The 21,260-nt window shown below is 54.6% G+C and overlaps 2 protein-coding genes across 3 annotated transcripts in view; both read left to right on the forward strand.

Annotated features, from left to right (window-relative positions):
- Nucleotides 1-2,224, forward strand: part of RAD18 (RAD18 E3 ubiquitin protein ligase) — a 32,008-nt gene extending 29,784 nt beyond the window's left edge. Inside the window, exon 13 of one of the 2 annotated variants that reach the window (XM_032699240.1) lies at nucleotides 1,569-2,224. In XM_032699240.1, the coding sequence (XP_032555131.1) occupies nucleotides 1,569-1,677 (109 nt within the window). In that variant the 3' untranslated portion in view covers nucleotides 1,678-2,224. The remainder of the gene's footprint in view (nucleotides 1-1,568) is intronic. The other variant, XM_032699241.1, reaches the window with a different exon arrangement.
- Nucleotides 2,225-12,326: 10,102 nt separating this feature from the next.
- OXTR (oxytocin receptor) lies at nucleotides 12,327-18,115 on the forward strand. The gene is made up of 2 exons (XM_032699112.1): nucleotides 12,327-13,426; nucleotides 17,527-18,115. The coding sequence occupies exons 1-2, from the start codon at nucleotides 12,496-12,498 to the stop codon at nucleotides 17,766-17,768; spliced, it is 1,173 nt and encodes a 390-aa protein (XP_032555003.1). The 5' UTR covers nucleotides 12,327-12,495; the 3' UTR covers nucleotides 17,769-18,115.
- The last annotated feature ends 3,145 nt before the right edge of the window (nucleotides 18,116-21,260 follow it).

Consider the following 21,260-nt stretch of genomic DNA (forward strand, 5'->3'; position numbering starts at 1 on the left):
AATCGTCTCCTGTTCCCCCCATGAACTACAGTGATTTATTACTCTGTGCTGTTGGCAACTTAATCTTTATTGGTGGACAAGTAGGTGTAAATTCAGGTTAAGAAACAGAGTGAGGTTTTAATCCCTCACATATAAATTAAGTTCCTGCTCCTGAGCAGTGTCTTTGTGCAGCTAAGTGTTGATAGTGACCTGCTCCTGGCAGCAGCTGTGGATGTGAATAGTTCTGTTGATGCCAGTGTGTTGCTGCACATGGAATGGGACAAGTGCCTGAGACTTGGCAGGTTCAGGGCTCCAGGAGATCTAAATTCCACTGCCACGGCCCCTCCGTTCAGAAATTGCCTCAGGCAACAAGTACTTGCTTAACCCACTCTGGGGTCTGCAGGTGACAGTGGCAGCCTGTTAGTGATGGTTTGGGGAGAAATACAACTCTTGTTTTTGTGACAGTGTGAGTGGGGAGAGCTGGACAGGGCCATGGATCCACATAGTCCCTCCCTTTGGCACTCTGGGTATGTGTGTTCAGTCACACTGCCGAGGTACCAGCTGGATCTGGCAGAGCTGGGATTCACACAGATCTCCCTGGGTGTGGTTAGTGGTCTCAGGGATGTGAGAACTCCGTTTCCATCGTGGCACAGCTCTGAAACATGAGTTTTTCCTACTAATCTCTTTATTATATCGTTACGTCTCATGACAGTCAGCAGACGGGGACTTGGGCATCTGAGAGTTTTCCATTGTTATTTTCACTTGTGAATTCCCAGTTTAAGATGAATTAATAGTCCCTGCAGGATGGATTCAGCTTAGCAGATGGTATAAAACAGAGTGTATTTATAAGAAATGTTTAATTAGCAAAAGCTGTTGACAGATGAGCGGCATCTTTCATGTCAACACTAAGTGGAATTTTAAGCTCCGAGGCTGAATGATGGAAATCAGCTGCTTCATTTAAATATGGCTAATTTAACAATTTTTTCTTTAAAATTAACTCTGTGACTAAAAAGAAAACACTTGTTGAGTTTCCAGTGGAAAATTCTTTGTCCATAAATGAGGAGGATGTCTGCAAAGCTGGGAGTCCTGTGCGCTTTCGTCCTGTACCCGGGTGACTGTGCCCCCGAGGAGGACAGTGACTCAAGTTGGCATTTTCTGATAGAACATCACCATGGTTTTTTCTCAGCACCAGGGGCTCTTCTCAGTTATGGACAAGGAATCTGGGACGTTGTTGCTCCTCCCTGTGTTCCAAACTGGTTCCTGGGGCCAGGAGGAGGGGCACCACGACACCGGGTTTGTGGGTGTTGTTATCTTCTTCAGCTGAGAAGGCAGAGCAATATTTCCCCATCCCTGGAATTCTCCAAGGCCAGGTTGGACGGAGCTTGGAACACCCTGGTCTGGTGGAAGGCGTCCCTGCCCATGGCAGGGGGGTGGGATGAGCTGAGCTCTGAGGTCCTTTCCCTGCCCATGGCCAGGAACACGTGCGTGTGCGGTGCCCCTGTGCTGCTCCCAGCGCTTCAGCAGGGTCATGTGTGCCGTGTTTAGGGCACTTGCAACCCCCTTTTTCCCTTATTTTCCTTTTTTTCCAGCAGCAGCAGCAGCTCCCTGGCTCTGACAGTGAACAGGAGGAAGTCACAGCGGACACGGATGCTGGAGAATGATGGAGTCCTTCCCAGGAGCAAGCGGAAGAGGAGCTAGTGCTGCAGGGATGGGGAGTCCTCAACACTGGGAAACACTGCTTGGCTTTTTCCCATCCTCAGTGTGTCTGAACACTGAGTAAAGCGCTGAATTTATGCATCACTGCCATTCCAGCTGCCTTAGTGACAAGGCTGCTGGGTTTGTCCACAGCACTGTGGCCATTTACCTTTGAGATTGGGCCCGGGGTGCCAGAGCCCTGTGGGAGCGTGAGCTGGCTCCTGTCCCTCGTGTCCCCTCACCAGTGCAGGACTGTGTGTTGCTGCTGTTCCTGCTCACACCCCGTGGAAACTCCTGGAAGCAACTGCAGGACAGTGTTTTGCTTGGGGTTGGGCAGGTGCTGGTGCCCCAGTTCCCTGGTGCAGCTGGGGAGGCAGAGGGGTGCTGGGGGATTCTGCTCTACAGAAATAGGCTTTTTTATATATGTCTGTGTCAAATTGCTTGGTATTATATTTCATTATTTTAGTTTGAAGTAACGAAACTGGAAAGTTGGAAGGTCATTGGACACAAAGTATTCTAGCTTTAAAATAAATAGTAACATTGAAAAGTCTGGTCTTCCTTGGAAGGCAGTAGAATTTTGTAATGAAATAAAGCAGTGCAAGAAAATGAAAGTAAATATGAACACCAGGGGATGTTTTTAAAAATATGGCTTGTAAGCAAAATACATCCCATGAAAAATACTCACAGGTGCTTCTGCTGAGCCCCGAAGCTTTGGTCAGAGCCCATTGGGGGAGCTTGGCAAAGAAGGCACAAAATGTGGGTAAAATTGAGAGTTGTGTGCCATTTGACTTCAGACTGTGGCTGGGCCTGGGTGTTTGGCTTTTAGAAATATTCCTCCTCAAGCTGTTGTTCCCAGGAACGTTTGTGTTTGGAACGGGCTGAATCGTGGCAAATATAAACCACCATAACTGCACAAGGTGAGGAGGGGCAGGGGCAAAGCAGGAAGCTGATTGCGTTTGTTTCATTTTTGCTAAACAAAATTTTTTGAAAGAAAATTTTTGGTGTCTGTTCTAGGGCTGCCTTTTCATCACAGTAGCTCACACAAGGCATTGAAATTGGGTGCAGTTGGCCAGGGAGGAATAAAGATGTTTATGTGTGGAATGGTCATGGAATTGATGCAGATGGGGTTTGCATCAGCTGCTGGGTAGCCCTGGAAGGGTTTACTGGTGTGGTTTACTTCTGTTTGAGTTAGCAGCAGAGTTTTCTTTAATATGGTCATGATGTCCCCTGTCACACACAGAGAATAACCTGGGAAGGCTCTGTTAGTGCTGCTGGCAGATAAACCCTGGGCTGGGCTGTCAGCAGTGTGCTTTTTGCTGCTGACAGAGCCTAAGCTCAGCCTGGAAATGGCACACCAGGTGCTGCACAAGGTCCTTACCTCGATCTATAGGGAAAATTGGGGTCCTGCAATCTTAACTCCCAGGGACTTCTGCCTTCAATCCAGGGAAGGGGCTGGAAACGTGTTGGATCAGCAGCAGATCCTTCCTGTCTCCCAGGGTTAATTTGCAGTTAATGGCAGTAACTCCTGAGATGAGAGGAAAATATGTTTCCCTACCCAAGAAGGAGAAATAGTCTAATTTGGTAAGTACGGGCTGGAAAATAGTCAGAAAAAATCAGTATTGGGCAAGTGCCCAAGGGGGAGTGAACCCTCATGAGCCGAGTCCTGGGGGTTCTGTTCTGGCATCCTGGTGCCCGGGGACTGGTGGAGGGTTCTGTCCTGTTGTCCTGGGTGCCTGAGGGGTTGGCAGGGGGTTCTGTCCTGGCATCCTGGTGCCCAAGGGCTGGCGAGGATTCTGAGCAAGACAAGAAACAGCTCCTGGACAGCAGCGTCATGGTCTGACTGTTGTGGTGACCTCAGGATATGTCCCCTGTGGCTCTTGAAGAACCCAAGGAAGAGTGTTGCCCTTGGAGCTGTGTACAAAGCCATGAGCTTTGGGAATGATGTTTTCCTTTGCTCATTCAATCACACTGTGGTTTCTCCAGCAGAGCTCGGTCCCTCTGTGGTCCCTCTTGGAATCTGCTTCCAAGGATTCCTGTCTTGGCAGCCTGGGCAGAATGGGGAGTTCCTGTGGTTCCTAAAGCACCTCGTGGTGAAGAGGTTGGTTTGGGTTCAGAGAGCCCTCAAACACTCTCATGGTGGTGTGTTTGCTGTTGAGTTTGCAAACAGCCCTTACCCTTCCCAGTGTGAGGTTTACTGGATGACAACCTTGTTGTGCTTTGAGAAAATGCTTGGGTTTTCATGGGGGTGTTTTGTGCCTGCTGGAATACAGCTCAGACAAAGGAAACCTTGAGAGGAGCTGCCCTCCAAAGCAGTTCAAAAGGCACCTTTATAAAAAAGAAAAAAAACACCCTGAAATATTTCTCAAAGTTTGACCTTTTTATTAAACTCCCTAAAGATTTTGGAGCCTGAATGTCAGCCACGATCCCAGGCAGCATAGGCAGAGGCACACTGAAATACTCCCCCCAATGTGGTCCCAGCAGCACTGGCAGCTGTCAGACACCTCAAGTGCCAAGGGATGGGGACAGGAGGGTGACTGTGTGTGCTACCGTGTCTCACCTGATTTCTCATGGATTTGGGATTTTTTTGGCTGAGGTTTTTTTTAGTGTTGCTGCTTGGAAAAACTGCTTGGCTGCTGTATTTAGTGCCATTGATAAGAGCAGCTGAAGGAAGGGTGTTTATTTCAGCAAAGCCCTTCATGACTGAAAGGAAATGACTTGCATGTAGTTAAAAATCGCTGAAAACTGACAGCATCTCACAGATTCATTCACTGCTGACATGTGATAGTTCTCATAAAAATTCTCTATTGCTCCTCAGAAAACCCCCGTGCCATGCACAACTGGGCAAACTGGGCAACCTTTGATGTTAGAGCAGCAATAATACTGTAAGAACTTTCTCCAGGCGTTGGCAAAGCAGCTGCTGGTGTGTGGGGGAAGGTGCTGGTGGGTGGGGATGAGCAGGACATGAGTCCTGCCCCAGCACTGTTCTGTGCACTGGTGTGGCTGCAGGTAAGGCCATTGCCACTGACAATGAGCTGAAGAGCTGCTACGGGAACTGGGGCGTTAAGGTAGCGAGACAGTTACTTGGTGTAGTAGGAGAGAGAACAGCCATGACATGTTAAATATGGATGTAAATCAAACTGGCTTCCTGACAACCTGTGGGGATTCATTTTTTTATATCTCTTACTGTTGAACTCACCATTTAAAGTCCAAATTGGTGACCTTTACCAGAGACGGGGCTTTTTCCCCTCCCTTTGTAAGGAGCTGTGAGTTGGTGCCAGAGATGGGTGGTGGTGTTTGTAGAGGTGACAAATCTGAGCAGGGTGTGTGGACGTGACACAGTGGTCGAGGTGCTGGGGGAGGCTGCATGGAGCAGACACACTGGACAATGTGGAGGCTTAGGAAAAAGTGTGGATTTGATGGTCCTATGCCTCATTCCCACTCTGACAGAGCGGGTGCCCGGGTAGGATCCAGCCTGTCCTGCCAGACACAGCTCCAGGGCCAGCTCCAGCCCCAGGTGAGTGCTAGGGGCTGCCAGGTCTGGCCTTTGCTGGGAGTGCCTGCTGATCCCCTGGGTGCCATAAATGACTCTTGCTGCACATCTCACCAGCCCTGAATTCGCAGAAATTGGATAACGTAAGGGAAAAAACAACAGCGAGGAAGGAAACGCAGTGTCCTCCCCACGCTGTCCTGTCCCCTCGCTCCCCTGGGCAGCTCCCTCCTCCGTCACCAAGTCAAGGGGCAAGTGGGAGCAGTTGGGGACTTGTGAACAGCCAGGCTGGGGACAGAAGTCCCAGCACAGAGGAGCTTTGCAGTGGTGATGCACAGTGAGACGCTGGGTCGTGTCCTCCTGCCCCGCGTTGCCGTGGCCGAGCTGCAGCTCCAGCGAGAGGGGAGGAACCCCACAGTGGTGGGTTTTAAGTGAGTAATCATGAAGTTACTGCATTCTCCTTGCACCTTTTCATTTTGTGACCGATGTTTGTTACATCACCCACAGCGTATGCCTTGTGCTGGGAGGAGTGTGGTGGTGCAGGGACCCTCCATCCCACCCTCTGCCAGGGATGTGGGATCCTGAGGACCCTCCATCCTGCCCCACTGCAGGTCCAGCCCCTCTGCAGCCATCCCCAGCCAGCAGATCCCTGACAGCTGTGGCTCCCTGGGGAGTTGGGAGCGGGGAGAAGCTCCTGGGGGGCCCATAGTGGTGCTGGCAGCCGGGCTGGGGTGATGCCAGGCTATGTGGGGGGGCTGCCACTGGAAGGCTTTGGGAACGGCTGCTTCGGGCGGCGAATCCATTCAGAAGGAAATTAATTTAGTCACAGAGCAGTCCCTCAGGCCAGGGCAGGAGGGCAAAGCTGGAAACAAAATAATCACAGACAATAAAAATGTCCTGTTCCCCCAGCCCAGCAGTGGAGCCATGTGAAAGGCAGCAGTCCCAGGAATGGGAGAGAGCAGGAGTGGAGTCACCCTGACAGGCACGGGGCTCCCTGTGTGCTCTCACCCCATGTCCCCCTCCAAATCAGATAGCTGGGGGTTACCTGGTTTTGCTTCAGGGATGGCTGTGCTAGGGTGTTTTCTGGTGTTTTCCCAAAAGTTCTGATTTTGCAGGAGAACTGCAATGATGGACCAATTCCTCCAGCCTTTGGTTGAATGTTCTGCATCACAAATACCAGAACAGCAGCTGTGTTTGGTAGATGCTTCAGAATCTGAACAAGATGAAAAATGGCTTAGTTTTCTGAAAGTTGGTCTGGGATCAGGTGATTTGAAAAATTTCCACCTCCACTTTTCTCCACAGGGGAGAAAAGGTTTTTTCCCAGGTAATGAGGGCTTTTACAGCAAGGATTTGCTTTAACTAATGCTGACCTTTTGGGTTTTTTTCATTGTCTTTCCAGCTCTAATGTTTTGTTGAATTTCTGTGTTTTGGGGAGTTCACATTCTCTAAGATAAACAGTCCACACTCCAGCCCCCTCATGCCATCCCTGGGGGATCTGTCTGGTAACACTGTGGGCTCAGGGAGCGAGTGTGTCTGGCTGTGGGTAGGAAGAACTCTTTCCTAGGCTGAGATCTGAATCCTGTGGGATTCCCATCATCACACTGACAGGGTGCTCCGGGCTGGCTGTGCTCTGGCCACGTGCTGCCCTGAACTGGAGAGGTCCCCTCGCACCCCTGGGATGGACCTGCAGCAGCTGGGGGTGGGCAGGGGACAGGCAGGGGTCGAGGTCCCTCAGGGCCACTTCTCCAAGAGTACTGTGTTGCTGGCAGGAGTTAATAATAAATGATATTTAGTTTAAGGCGAGTCTTCCCCCTGTTTGGTGAGTGAGATTTCAGGGCAGCTGAAATGAACAGCCTGAAGTTACTCACAAATACAGTAAAATCCCCCAAAATAGTAAAGTCATTATATAATCTCCCAACAGCTGAATCTAAATCCTCTTTGTTAAAAACCGTATGGATTCATGTCTGTATTTGGCCAACTTGTTATTCCCAGGGTCTGTGCAGGCTTCATTGGTTTTTATGGCTTTGAGGCTGTAACAGGATGAAGTGAGAAACATTTTAGCACAAACAGCGTCATTTGGAGCCCTGTACAGACCCAGTTCCTCAGGGAGGTGCCTGGGGAGAGCCCTGTCACCCTTTCAGTGGTTGGATGTGTGCAGGAGGGGGGTGGGAGCAGGGGGGATTCCCTGTGGAAATCACAGACCTCTACCCTGTGAGGATCTGCCCCAACCTGAATGGGACTTTCTGAATGATAGGGTCAGTGTGGATTATGGGATCAGCAGGATCCAGAGTCTGCTCTGGTTTAAATGGCTTTAAGCTCATAGATTTGATGGCAGCACTGCTGCCATAGCCCAGGTGAGATCCCTGGGCCTCGGGGCAGGAGGTGCATCCCACTGCACTCTGGGCACCAGGTGAAACCCAGTGTGTCTCCAGAGGCTCCAAGGCTTCCCCTAGGGTGCCAGTGGTGATGGGTATGGAAATGGTGCTGGCTTAATGCCAAGAAATTCAGGCTCTTTTTGCAGACATTCTGTCCCAAAGCTGGGTGAGCCTGAGCCGGGCTCCAGCACTGGTGTGGACAGGAGGCCACTGGAGCAGGGGCTGACACATTTCAGTGAGTTGGGGATTTCTTCGAAGGAAGTGGTTTGAATCCCATGAACCTTTCAGGGACATGATGTGAAAGGATCTTTAACACCGAGTTCCTTGAGTAAGTTCAGCGTGTTCCCAGATAAACAAAGAGAAGGGAACAGAAGAAATGATCTTGATACGTGAACTCTTGGAAATTCTCTTTCTGCTGTGAATGCTGTCTAGAGCTCGAGGCTTCAGGTTCCAAGTTGTTCCTCCTTTCTCCATTTGTCCACGTACAAGGTGGCTTCACCAGTTTCTTTTCTCCTTCCAGTAGCACTCTGGTGACTCAGTTTCCAGAACCTCCCCCAGCCATGGCCCAGCCCTGCACAGAGCCCTGGCAGTGGGGTCATGTGCTGGGGCAGGAATGCTGGGACTGACCATGGGCTGCAGTTGTACTTTTCATTTTTTATTTACTATGATCAATGTGAGGACTAGTTTCGCCATTTGATTTTTTTTGTTGTTTTTTAGCTAACAGAAAGAATTACCACGGCCAGAGCACAGTTCAGGTGGGTGATGTGATGGGTGACACGACATTATCCAGGAGTGTAACTGTGTTAGCCCAGTCCACACAGCATGTTCAGATGGAGGTACGTTACCCCTGATAAGTGAACTCAGTAACACAATGAATTTTGAGTAAGTTTTGGGTCCACATAATTCTGTGCATTGCTGGTATTTCCATGGTTTGTCTCCAAAGCCTTGTTGCCTTCAGTACAGAACATTTTACAATATTGACTCTGTATTCCTCTGGAAATCAGCACAACCAGCTGGTGAGCCATGGAGAAAGCTGATATCTGACTTGGGGATTTAATCATGTGCACATTTAAGGAAGACACAGAAAACTTGTAATTTACTCTGGCCTTCATGTATTCCCAGGCCTCACATAAGGCCCAGAGCCCTCCCAGCTCTGTGTTCCACACAGAGACACCTCCTCCAGGAAGGTGTGTGTGTGAGACTGCTCATCTCTGTGGTTTTAGTGAATTTACCAAAACTGGCCTTCTTGCAGGCTGAGTGCAGCACGTGAGGACTAGGAAAATTTCTAGGATAAAGAGAAATTCCCATGCAAGAGCAGCCAGATAAAATATCCCGGCTCTGCAGCCTGCAGTGCCTGCTGTGGGCCACAGCCATACACAGGAGTTCATGGGCAGCTGCAGCTCCATCTGCAAAGCCATGGCCTGGCCTTGACGTGTTGCCAGACCTCTTGTGTCATGGGGACCGTAAAGTTGGGATTCCAGATAGCTATTGGAAAAACAGCTATTTCAGATTCAGCAGTGAACCAACATGCAATTAAATTTAGCTTTATGTGGTGTTTGTGCTTTTGATTATCCCAAAGCATGTGTTTTTAAAATAAGAATGTTTCCAGCTCTATGGCATCCCTGAATGTTTAAAGCTGGAAGGAGAAGGAGATGACTCAGAAAACCCTCTGATTCTCACAGGATTCTTTGCTTTAAAATCACGTGTTTGGGTTTTAGTTGTGGGGCAACTGCAGCTTTTCCTGAATAAGGACCGAGGGGTTACAGGGGACCATGAGCATCTCTGGCTGCTGGGGGCCAGTGCCCAGACCTGACAGGATCACCCAGGGAAGGGCACCAGGAGCTGGCTGTTGTCCTGAGCTCCCACATCCCATTTGGTATAGGTGGCACATTTTGCCGTGGCAATTCCCTCCACTCTCTTCCCACTACAGAGGAAGGGAAGGGCATTAAAACCTTATGGCTGGATCCTTTTATCTGACCCTGACCAGGCCCAGCCACGGCTACCCAAAGCCCCTGGAGAGGGTCCATGGGGCCAAGCTCCAGCCGTGGGGCTGCCTCCCCACCACTGCTGTGCCTGGGGCTGTGCCAGTGCAGCAACGACCTTGTGTTCAGCAAGTGCCACTTTCTGAGCCCCTTGTGGGTTTAATATTGGGTAATTTATGTGAGAAAAGTGACATATGGAGAGAATGAATAAACCTCATCTGTCTCCTCTTCTGCTATGAGGGAACCCTCAGCAGTGCTGGCTCCAGTGCTGGTTTCCAGTAGCAGAACCAAACCCGTCCCACAGTCGAACATGCAGCAGGCAGCCAACTGCACACAATGAGCAGTAAAGCATTTTAATGTCACCCAGTGACAGTGTTATTGTCCTCGGGGGCTGGACTGGCTGGATGGCTCCAGGAGCCGCAGCCAACCTGGGCCAGGGCCAGCGTTAATTGCCCAAATTAATGTGTGTCGGTGCTGTGAGTGAGTTCCTGGGGCAGGTAACAGTCCTTACAGTTGCAGGGGGAGTTACAGTTGCAGGGGGAGTTCCTTTTTTTCTTAGCAGTTTGGGATCTGGGATGAAATAAGCCAGGACCTTGGCTGGGAGTGCCATGGAAGGGGGATTTCTGGGACCCCTTGATCCCTGCAGCCTGCCCTGGGCAGGGGCACTGTGGTGAAGCACAACCCTGTGTCCAGAGCACCGTGTGGACCTGACTGAAGCTGGTGGGGACAGGGGTGAGGTTCAGCCCTGCAGGGTCCCTGTCCTGCTTTCCTGGCACTGTGGGGCTTGGCTGTGCCTGGAGCATCCAGGCCCAGGCTCCCACGGCACTGCTCCCCCCCGGCTCAGTCCCTGCCCCTGAGCAGGGAGCCCAGGCTGGAGCCAAGCACTTACAGTAAAACTAACGAAACCCTTCCATGGCTTGGCCTTTTAACCCCAAATTTCAGTCCCCAGGCGTGTGATCCTTCACCTCGACTGCGAGCACTCATGCACTCCGGGTCAGCACAGAGCATACCAGAGAACATGGCCCTGGGAGTGTGTGGCATTGGCACAGGGAGAAACAGGATGAATCCTTGGAGAGCTCTTCCCCAGCTGAGCACCTGTGACTCGCTGCTGAAATCAAATGTATTTCACAGCTACAACCACCCCTGGAGGTGCTCTGCTGCCACGTGTAGGAGCTGCACAAGGGGCAGGGGGCTCCTTCCTGGCAGTTCAGGTCTGGTCTGAAGGAGCTGGGCTCTGTGCAGCTGTGAGTGACACCTCCTCCAAGGCCAAAGAGGAGCAGTGGCTGCTCTGCCTCACCTGAGGCAGCATCTCACCATGCTGCCACCCCACCTGGGTCCTCAAGCACATTTCCATCCCTCAGTGCCTGCAAGATGCTCAACGAGCCACGCAGAAGCCAAGGGCAAACCTCTCCTTGCCTCCACTGGAGCCACGGTTTTACCCCAGTCACCTCCTCCTCCAGAGCTCTCCCAAAAAAGGCAGAACAATAAAAAAAGCATTGCACATGATGAGCTGTGATCCACAGCGATTCCCACAGCAGTTTTATTGCCTGAAGGAGGAAGAACGTGAACCCTGGAGGGAAGAACTTGCCAAAGTATTTAACATTTCTACATCCTGCATGCAGCTAAAGGTTCCCAAAAATCTTTAAAAATAACTGCAGGGATATTTGTTCAGGGCCTAAGGCTGGGCTGAGCAGGATTTGAGATGTGGCTTTAGAGTGGGGGGCATGGGGGTGATGCTGGGGGCCTTCAGGGCCAGACCAGGCAGGTCCCTGCTGGTTGGGACACCTTTTTGGTTTGAGGGTCTGGGAGTGACTCAGTGGCAGCTGCCACTGGGCTGAGGGGAGGCTGGGTGGGTTTCATGCTCCTCTGAACATCCCACCTGCACTCTTAGGTCCCATGTCCCTTGTAGGGAGCCTGAAAACAGGGAAAACCAGTGAACTGTGCTGATGAGCTGGTGGCAAATGGTGTCACACACAGCCACCTCTCCTTCTTTTATAGAAATAATACTCTGAAATAATCCTCCTGAAAGAAAGGCAAAGTTCTTGGTGGATGTTTTAACTGCTAAGTGACCGCCTGCTCCTTGGACGAGGCTGGGCTGGAAGATACGGGGGGACATTCCCTGCGGGTCCTGCGACGGCAGCTCCGGCGGGGCAGGGCTGTGCTGGGGGTGAGCCCGGGACGGGGCAGATGAGCCCGGGGCGGGGAGGTGAGCCTGGTGAGCGCTCCCCCGCCCCGCTGCCTGCCCGGTGCCGGGGGGGTCTCTGTGCTGTCGGGCGCTGGCGGCCCCCGGGGCTCTGCCTGCCCCGCTGCCCCGGACCCCCCCGGCACCGCGGCCGCTCCTCCGCTCCCCGCTCCGGGCACGGCCGGAGGCGGGCGGGAGATGGGCTGTGCGGGGACCGGGGCTGTGCGGGAGAGGCGCTGCGGGGGAACAGGGGCTGTGTAGGGTAACGGGGCTGCCCGGGGGCCGCCGGTCGAGCGGGACCGGCCCCCGCCCCGCCGCGGCCGCGCTCCGGAGAGGGCGGGGGGGAAGATGCTGAGGCGGGTCCGGGTGCGGGGCCAGCGGCTGCGGGCGGACCCCGAGGGGCCGCGCCGGGACCCGCCTCTCCCCACCGCCCCCGCCGCTCGTCCGGCCCCTGCGCCGGGGCTTGTGGCGGGGCAGGGGCCGGCGGAGACGCCGAGTGCCCGGGGAGGGGACAGGGAGGAGCCGCGGGGAGCCGCCACCCCGGGGACGGGGACAGGGACGAGGACCGGGACCGCAGGGCAGAGAGAGCGACACGGCCGGGAGGGGACACGCAGGGGACGCGGAGCGGGGGAACACGGAGAGCAGGTGGGATATTGAGAGCCGAGGGGACACGGCGAGAGAGCGGCGGGGACACCCGGCTGCCGCAGAGGGACGCGGTCGGTAGAGGCTCTGCCCCCCCTCTGCCCCCTCTCTGCCGCCTTCCCGCCCCAGGCTCGATGCGGGCCGGCGCTGGCCATGGAGAAGCTGTACCTGGTGGGGAGCAGCGCCTGGACCATCAACAGCTCCCTGGGGAACGGCAGCCTCCGGCTGGAGAACCTGAGCGCCGGCAGGAACAGCACCACCGACCCCCTGAAGAGGAACGAGGACATGGCCAAGGTGGAGGTGACGGTCCTGTGCCTCATCCTGTTCCTTGCCCTGACCGGCAACCTGTGTGTGCTGCTGGCCATCCACACCACCCGCCACAAGCACTCCCGCATGTACTTCTTCATGAAGCACCTGAGCATCGCTGACCTGGTTGTGGCCATCTTCCAGGTGCTGCCCCAGCTCATCTGGGACATCACCTTCAGGTTCTACGGGCCAGATTTCCTCTGCCGCTTGATCAAGTACTTGCAGGTAGTGGGGATGTTTGCTTCCACCTACATGCTCCTGCTGATGTCCCTGGACCGGTGCTTGGCCATCTGTCAACCACTGAGGTCCCTGCACAGGAGAGCTGACCGGGTCTCTGTCCTCCTCACCTGGCTGCTGTGCCTGCTGGTCAGCATCCCTCAGATCCACATATTTTCTCTCAGGGATGTGGGGAATGGGGTTTATGACTGTTGGGCAGATTTCATCCAGCCCTGGGGACCGAAAGCCTATGTCACTTGGATCACCCTCATGGTCTACATCATCCCTGTGTTGATGCTGAGTGTCTGCTACGGCTTAATCAGCTTCAAAATCTGGCAGAACGTGAAGCTTAAGACGGCTCATGGGCCCAGAGTGGGTCTGGGCTCAGGCTCCTGCAGTGGGATGGTGTTTGCCAGGGTCAGCAGCACCAGGCTCATCTCCAAAGCCAAGATCCGGACAGTCAAAATGACCTTTATCATCGTGCTGGCATTCATAGTGTGCTGGACTCCCTTCTTCTTCGTGCAGATGTGGTCTGTGTGGGACACCAACGCTCCGCAGGAAGGTAAGGCCTCTCCCCTCCCTCGCCCTGCTGGAGAGCTGAAACTAAAACTCTGCACAACTTTGTGAGGTAGGAGAAAGGACAGAAAAGTGTATTCGGGGATGAAAACTCCTTGGATAGACTGACCTGGGCTCAACAGAAATACCCGGTCTGGGGATGCCAAGGAGCGAGGAGGAGCTGCTCCTTGCCAGCCCCAGAGCCCTGCCGTGGCACAGGGCTGTGCAGTGGGGGCACAGCTGCTCCCAGAGCCCGGCCCCTCTCACCAGCCACTCTGCCCTTCCTCAATCCTACTCCAGTTGTACCGTGCTCTATGGAAAACCCAGTGTCTCCTGCAGCCTGTGCACATCTCTTCCCCCTGGGCCGAGCTGATTGAGAGCCAGAGCCAGGCTGGCTTGTTCTGCCTCTCTGCTTCTCTCTGATCCTTTTATTTTGGAAGTGGAGTGTGGCTTTTTGAACCCCCCTGGATGCTCCAGGCAGCTGGCCCTGGGTTTTCCACCTGATTTAGGCTGATCAAGACTCGAGTTCCTAGATGGGCCCTGGGGTGAAGCGCTGGCTCTCCCGTGCTGTATTTCAATCCTGCAGTCTCAAGGGCTTCCCCTTCCTCAGCAGCACCCACACCTTCCCAGCACCCAAACCTTGCCAGCACCCAAACTTTCCCAGCACCCCAACCTCTGCTGCTTTACTGACCCTGCAGTGGAGTGGCAGTGGATGAGATGTTTGCCCATCCCAGCCTGTCCGCTGCACCGGGAAACATCCCTTGCTCACCCTGTGCCAGTGGTCTTGTGTTCCCTTTCCCTTTCCCATTCCCTTTCCGTTTTCTTTTCCCTTTCCGTTTTCTTTTCCCTTTTCTTTCCTTCTTTGCTTTGAGGTATCAAGGGAAGCTCCAGCCCCACTGAGCTGTACCACACTTCCCTCTGCATGTGCCTGTGGCCAGGCAGCCTGTGGCTGCGACACAGGGTGGGAGCTCTGCCAGGGCACTTGATGGAGGCTTTCGTGGCATGGGGAGGAAAAGCCTGGGGGGGTGTTATTGTGGATAGCAAGTGCTGGAAGACCCCAGCCCTTCCTCCCATGCCCTCCTCCTCACTGGCTACCCAGAGGTATGAGAGGGGTGGCAGGGTCAGACCTCTCTGCAGAGGACATGGACTTTGCCTGCAGCATTCCCATAGCTTTGCCTTGATCTCGGATCCCCTCCCTTTGCTAAGGCTTGGGTGCTGTGGCTGGGCAGCATGGTAGGTGCTGGAGAGGTGGTGGGAAGGGAATGTGGCTGTTCCTCACCTCAGAGCTGTGTGGGCACAGGGCAGGAGGGCAGGGCAGAGGCAGGGAGGGGGTCGCTGGGTGGCAGTGGGGACACGGTTGCACCAGGGGCTGACCAGCACATCCCACAGGCTGGGGAGGGAAGTCACCTCCTTAGAAAATGTTTAGATTTCTCCACACAGGATGTCAAACAGAGTCTCCCTGGCGAGGGAAGGTCTGTTTGTACCTGACTGAGCCCTGATGAGGGGCTGAGCAGGGGCCCTGCTGTCCTGAGCCTCCCGGAGCGTGATGAGCCACAGAGCTCGGGCAGGAGCAGTGGGATGCAAAGTGCTTGGTCTGTCCTGGGTGAAACCCCGACACTGCTGGGGGCTGGGCTCCCACCTCGGCAGGATGCCATCGGCTGCATGTGCAGGGTGAGAGATTAGGCTGCAAAGAGAACAAGGGCAGTGCCTCCTTTCCTCGGCAGCGAGGGGAGAACCAGAGAGGGCTCACCCTGCTGCCTCTGGCCGCTCTGCAGCCGCTTTCCTCACTTCCATAGAACAATGTCCCTAAATCAAGGTGAGGGCAGCACGGAGGCTGCAGCCCTGCCCAGGTGGGCGGTAGGATGGGGCTGGTCCCTGGCTGCTGCCCCACCACCGGCCTCTGCACCCAGGGACCGTGGAGCTCCCAGGCCTGGCAGCTCCTCTGTGTCCCTTCCCCGTAGCTGATGGGGCAGATGAAGGTTCCTAAACGTGAGCACCCAGCTCCTCGGAGCCCAGCTGCACTGCCAGGCTCGTGGGGCTGCTGTGTGCCCGGGAAGGGCTGGGGTGTGTCAGCCTGACGCTGTGTCCCCGTGCCAGGCAGTGTGATCCCCTCCTTAGGTGGCCACACACACTCACAGCCTCTGTCAGGTGGGTTGGAGCCACACATCACATCCAGGTGGCAGTTTAAGCACCAGGGGTCCTCCATAGGCCGCAGGTTGGAAGGAGGTTCCTGCTGCACACACCTTCCAGGGAACACACATGGCATTCTGAGCTCAGAGTCAGAGCTGGCTCAAGGCACCCGGGAGGGAACAGTGAGGCTGTGAAGTGCTGTGACCCTTGTATTGTTCCCTTCATCTCGGAGTCTGGTGCCCTGACATGTGGGCTGGGAGTGATGACCTGTGTCAGTGTGTGGGAATTGGGAAGCCTTCCTCATCCCATCCCATCCCATCCCATCCCATCCCATCCCATCCCATCCCATCCCATCCCATCCCATCCCATCCCATCCCATCCCATCCCATCCCATCCCATCCCATCCCATCCCACTCCTGTACTGAGTGTTTGCAGCAGAGCCCCCGCAGCCCTGCCAGGGCACAGCCTCTACCTCTGCCCACCCCTCTGGGCACCCCCAGCCTGGAGTGGGGAATATGGGGAGAGGAAACATTCCTGAGGGGCAGAGCTTGCTGGTTGCAGCACCCCTTGGGAATCTCCAGCATCCCAGCCAGAGAGGGGACCAATCCACCCTCTGTACATGCCCTGCAGTGAGCTCCCTGAAATTCAATTTGCCTCCTGCAGAAAGGGAAGAGCTGAGTCAGCCTGGCTGGATGTTTTTAAGTGGATAGAAATGCTGTGATGTATTTCAGGTCTTGTGCCTGGGATTTGTGGCCATTCCCAATGGAATTATTTTAGCATATGCTTGAAATTAAAAGTAGTTGGAGCAGACATCACTAGAGCAGGAATTATGCATCCATTGGCTAAAAGTGAATTTGGAAGCATCCATTGGCTAAAAGTGAATTTGGAAGCATTCGTATTCACACTTCTTCATTGGTTTAAAAACTGCCAGTGGATTTTTGCAGAGGCAGGAAGGGACCAGGAACAGCCAAACCACCATGTGTGTCCTCACTGCTGGCACTTCCCTGGGAGCAGAGGAGCTGAAGAGATGGGTTGGAAGATGGGGAGCAGGATGAAGGCTCCATCCCTGCCTGCAGCCACCTCGCTGAGGGGCTGTCCCACCTTGTCCTGCTGCCATGGGAGGTGCCAGTCCCACCGTCCCCTTGTCACAGGAGGTGCTGATCCAGCCTCTCAGGTGGGACAATCGGTACTTTGTGCTCTGGGGACAGAGAGCAGCAACCAGAGACTTGATGTCCTGGAACTGCACTGCCACCATCCTTCTGGTCTAAAGGTCACCCCTGTGGCCAGGAGCCATTACCAGGCTCCTGGACTTTGTTCCTGGTGTGGGAATGGCTGTCACCTCTCTTGGCAGAGTGCAGTGTGAGAAAAATTAATTTTGGGGAAAGAAAGATGCCGGGAGAAAGATGCTGTGGGAGGTCCAGGCAAAAGGGCTCAGACAGGGCACTGTCGTGCCAGTCAGGGTTTGGCAGGAGGAACAGCCCAGGAGCAGGGGGTGCCCTGGGGCTGGGGGGGGAGCGTGGCTGCCACATGGCATGAGTGGGTGGAAGCTGCTTGTCTGCCCCAAACTGGCTGCTGGGGAGGGGGGGAAATGAGCCACCGGCTCTTCTGCTCCCGGTCCTGCTCTTTGCCATGGCAAGTGCAAGGACCACGCTCCCTTTCTCTGGCTTTGGGCACTGTAGAGGTAGATCGTGCAGGTGCTGCTGGGGGCACCTCTGCTTCCCGGCCGGGCATCCCAGGGCAATGCCTGGCAGGCGGCAGCGCCGGAGCCGAGCAGGAAATGCAGCTTTTTTTGTGAAAAACCTAAACCCGGTATGCTTCAACCGAGGCTTTCCTCCCCCTACGGATTTATCAGCTCTCTCTGCCCGCCGTGGTGTTCCTGCAGGGAGGGAGGCACACCCTAGGCTGGGGAGGGGTGTCGTGGTGCCGGCAGGGCTGGGGCTCTCAGTGCCGTGCCCTGACGCTGCCTCTGCCCTGCAGCCTCCCCGTTCATCATCGCCATGCTCCTGGCCAGCCTCAACAGCTGCTGCAACCCCTGGATCTACATGCTCTACACCGGCCACCTCTTCCACGACCTGATGCGGCGCTTCCTCTGCTGCTCCACGCGCTACCTGAAGTCGCAGCCGGCGTGTGACCTGAGCAAGAAGAGCAACTCCTCCTCCTTCGTCCTCAGCTGCAGGAGCACGAGCCAGAGGAGCTTCGCTCACCCATCCACGACATGAGGCATCGCCAGCCGGGACCTTGTGCCGCCGACTTGCTGCTTCCAGAGCTTCCCTATGGAAAACTGGGACCCGGCCGTGCTGGGGGGTCTGTATAAATAGGTGTATATATGTCTGTAAGCATGTACAGCAGGCGTTATTTAACTGAGACAGGAGCGGGGGAGGAATTCTGTGTCCAGGTTTCAGCACTGCCTGGATTGGACACCAGGAATCTGCTCCTGAGCCCCAAACTTCAACATTGGCGGCTTGTGGATGCCACTGGGAGGGACAGGTTTTGCCCCAAATGAGCCCACGCTGCTGGGGCAGGTGCACTGCATCCCTGTCGGGGGGAAGGGGCTGCAGCACAGGGTCATGGGGGACACTGTGGGGACACAGGGGTGGCACAGGTGATGGGTGCCACCTCTAGTACATGGTTGGGTGCTGTCCCCCCTCCACCTGATCCCGTGGGATCCCGTGGGATGCCAGTGCCTGGCACTGCGCTCTCAGCACAGATACACTTGCTTCACTTGCAGCCTGTGGGGCAGAGGCAGCCCCACCCCTGCATCCCTGCATCCCTGCATCCCTGCATCCCTGCATCCCTACATCCCTGCACTGTGTCAGCCCTGCTCCCCTGCCAAGAGGCACAGAGCAGAGCACTCCTGGGGGCAGTGGGGACCAGCTTTGCAGGGCACAGCTCTGCTCCCTGTGCCCAGTGAGACTGTGCAGGAGTTTGGGGGAGCCTGGAACAGGCATGGCTGGGGCCATGGGTGTGGGCAGTAATGCCAGGCTGAGTGTGCTCAGCAGCTTCTCTGTGGCAGGTGTGTGGGATCTGAGCTGGCTCTGTGGGGCTGTGACAGGGACACTCCTGTCGAGTCCCCGAGGCTGGGCTTTGCTCTGGGGTCACCACACATCCCATGGAGTCTCCCACCATTCCAGTGCCATTGCTTTGCTCTGTAACACACAGGGCATGCTCACAGCATGGATTTTTATTGTTAACAAATATTGTAAATAAAGTTTTCTGACTGTGTCTGTGGAAAGCAGGAGGGAGGTGTGGGAGGAGCACTGGGCTGAGGGAAGGAAGGGGCCCGATGGGAAGGAAGGGGCTGTAACACAACAGCCAGGTGTGCTCAGCACAGCGACAGCACCGCCTGTGGAGCACTGCCAGAGCACTGGGATCTGGGCCTGTGGAGCACTCCCTCAGCACTGGGATCTACCCCTGTGGAGCACTCCCTGAGCACTGGGATCTACCCCTGTGGAGCACTGCCCGAGCACTGGGATCTGCACACTCCAACATTCCCCAGCACGGAGCTGGAGAGGGACACAGCTGGGGACGTGCAGCTCTCAAAGGGTGATGTGATCTGGGGTTTCGTGTTGGGAATTAATATGAAAAATGCATTTAAAAGTGTCCTTTATTTTTTCACTGTCACCAGCAGGTGCATTTGCACCTTTCCTACCCTGACATCCCTTCGATTTTTTTGTGGGAGCTCTAAATTAGCTCTCAGCACTTTTGCTGACTGGTATAAATCCTTAGGACACTATATAGCATTTTCCTCCTACGTTCACCTTCTTTCTCCTTGAGAGTCACTAACTCCTGCACAAAACAAGGAATAGGGTCCCCTTTTCTTGTGAATCTGGGGGCCTGCTGCTCCCTCCATCCAAGGACTAGAGGGAACATGACCATAGGTGTTACTGGGATGGATGCCCCGAGCAGAGAGGGAGCTTTGGGAGAGGCAGGGAGTTGCCCTGCAGCCCTGGCTGCAGTGCCCAGCAGTGGTTGGACTCAGGCAGGGCTGTGCCCCAGGCCCGTGGTGCTGTGCCCTCTGACCGAGCAGAGCTGCAGGCAGGGACAGGGGGAGCAGCTCCGGGTGTGCCCCGGGGGGGGGATGCTGAATGCATTGCCAAAAAGCTTTTCAGGGGGGTTGAAAGTGAAGCAGAGGTGCTGACAGGTGAGCAGTGTGTGTTCCATGTGCGGGGACCCCAGAGAGCACTGCGGTGGGGACATCAGCATTTTGTGGCTTTTGGGACTCAGGTTTTGAACTACTAGAACAAAAAAAATTAAAAGTAGTATTATCCCATAATATAATTGATTTGGATTAATTTTATTCCCACAGAAAAGCTTCTAAAAATGCTCAAGGTAAAGTGGTTTTTGAGACTTTTTTCCCCCTACAAATACCTAAATATCTTTTTTCTTTCTGAATCACTCCATCCATCTCAGCCCTGGGTGTTGCTGGAGCATGGGTGCCATATTGATATGAAATAATGGCAGTGCACAATCCCAAGCCCTTGGAAGAGGTCCAGTAGAGAACCTGGCTCCTTCTTGTCCTTGGCATGGCACTAGGGGAGTCTTGGGCTCCAACTCTTTGTTGGAAGCCAAGGAAAAGAGCACATAGGTACAATTGAGAACAGCCTCTGAACAATGAGACCTCCTGGGCCCTGGTTCAACAAAGCACTTAAGGCCAGAGCCAAAAGAATGTTCAAGGGCCTCAAATTGAAAGTGTGACTCCGTCCACTGTCCCTCTGGAAGAGGGACTGACAAATTAATTGATAGCACAAGGGAGGAAATAGCTCTGAATTGGACCTTTTCCCCCTCATCCCCATTTCCCTGGATCCAGAGTGGCCATGTCCAGGTGAAGGATCCTTTCTCTGCTCCCCCCACACATCAGGGTGACCCCATGGGATGCTGAGGGAAGGGGCTGGCTGGATGTGATCCCCATGGGATGCTGAGGGAAGGGGCTGGCTGGATGTGATCCCCTCCTGCTGGGCAGAGCCCAGAGCTTGGCGTGGTCCTGCCCCCTGCAGCCTCCATGGCTCCATCCCGGGGCACAGAGCAGAGGGACAGCCCTGACCGTGTGGGATACACGCACTGCTGTGGCTGGAGCTTCCCTGACACTGGCTGAGGGTGTGTAGTAAAGATTCTCCCTGAGGAACAAGCCAAAGCTTTGCTTAGAGCCCAGCTTGGTGTCTCTCAAGTGAAGTTCCCAAAAGCTGTGTTCCGCTGCCCTGGCACTGCCCACTGTCCTCCTGGCAGCCCTGGCTCGGGGGGTCGACAGGGCTGTGTTCCAACTGCACTGTCCTGCCCCGGATCCTGCCCACAGCACTTAATGATGCTCCATAATTAAGTACATAATTGAGCATCAAAGTGCCACAGGCGGGTTTGCAGCTGGTGCAGGCCCAGGCTCAGCTCACACTCCCAGAGCACGTGTCACACACTGACTGATCCAGCTCTCAGAGCTTGGCTGATATGCAAACACACACGAAAAAAGGTTTGTTTTAGCTGTTCTATCCCTAAAACTTCGGTGTGACAGTTTAACACAGAAGCTCCCACAACAGCAACTGTTTGCAGCAAATAAGAACTCCCGTGTGAGGGTTGGGCAGCGCCATCCCAGCCCGGGGGATGCAGGAGCAGACACTGTTCATCCTGCAGCTGCAGGCTGTGGCCCAGGGCTGTGGTGCAGGAGGTGCTGCCATCCCTCCTGTGGGATCAGGGTGTGATGCTGTGGGGTTCTGGAGGGCAGA

Source organism: Chiroxiphia lanceolata, chromosome 11 (genome assembly GCF_009829145.1).
Source record: "Chiroxiphia lanceolata isolate bChiLan1 chromosome 11, bChiLan1.pri, whole genome shotgun sequence".
NCBI lineage: Eukaryota > Metazoa > Chordata > Aves > Passeriformes > Pipridae > Chiroxiphia > Chiroxiphia lanceolata.

Bases quoted from the DNA above. Each gene is read 5' to 3' on its own strand.
- OXTR (XM_032699112.1), top strand. From the start codon at position 12,496: ATGGAGAAGCTGTACCTGGTGGGGAGCAGCGCCTGGACCATCAACAGC. The intron at 13,427-17,526 runs GTAAGGCCTCTC...TCTGCCCTGCAG, and splicing joins CACCAACGCTCCGCAGGAAG to CCTCCCCGTTCATCATCGCC.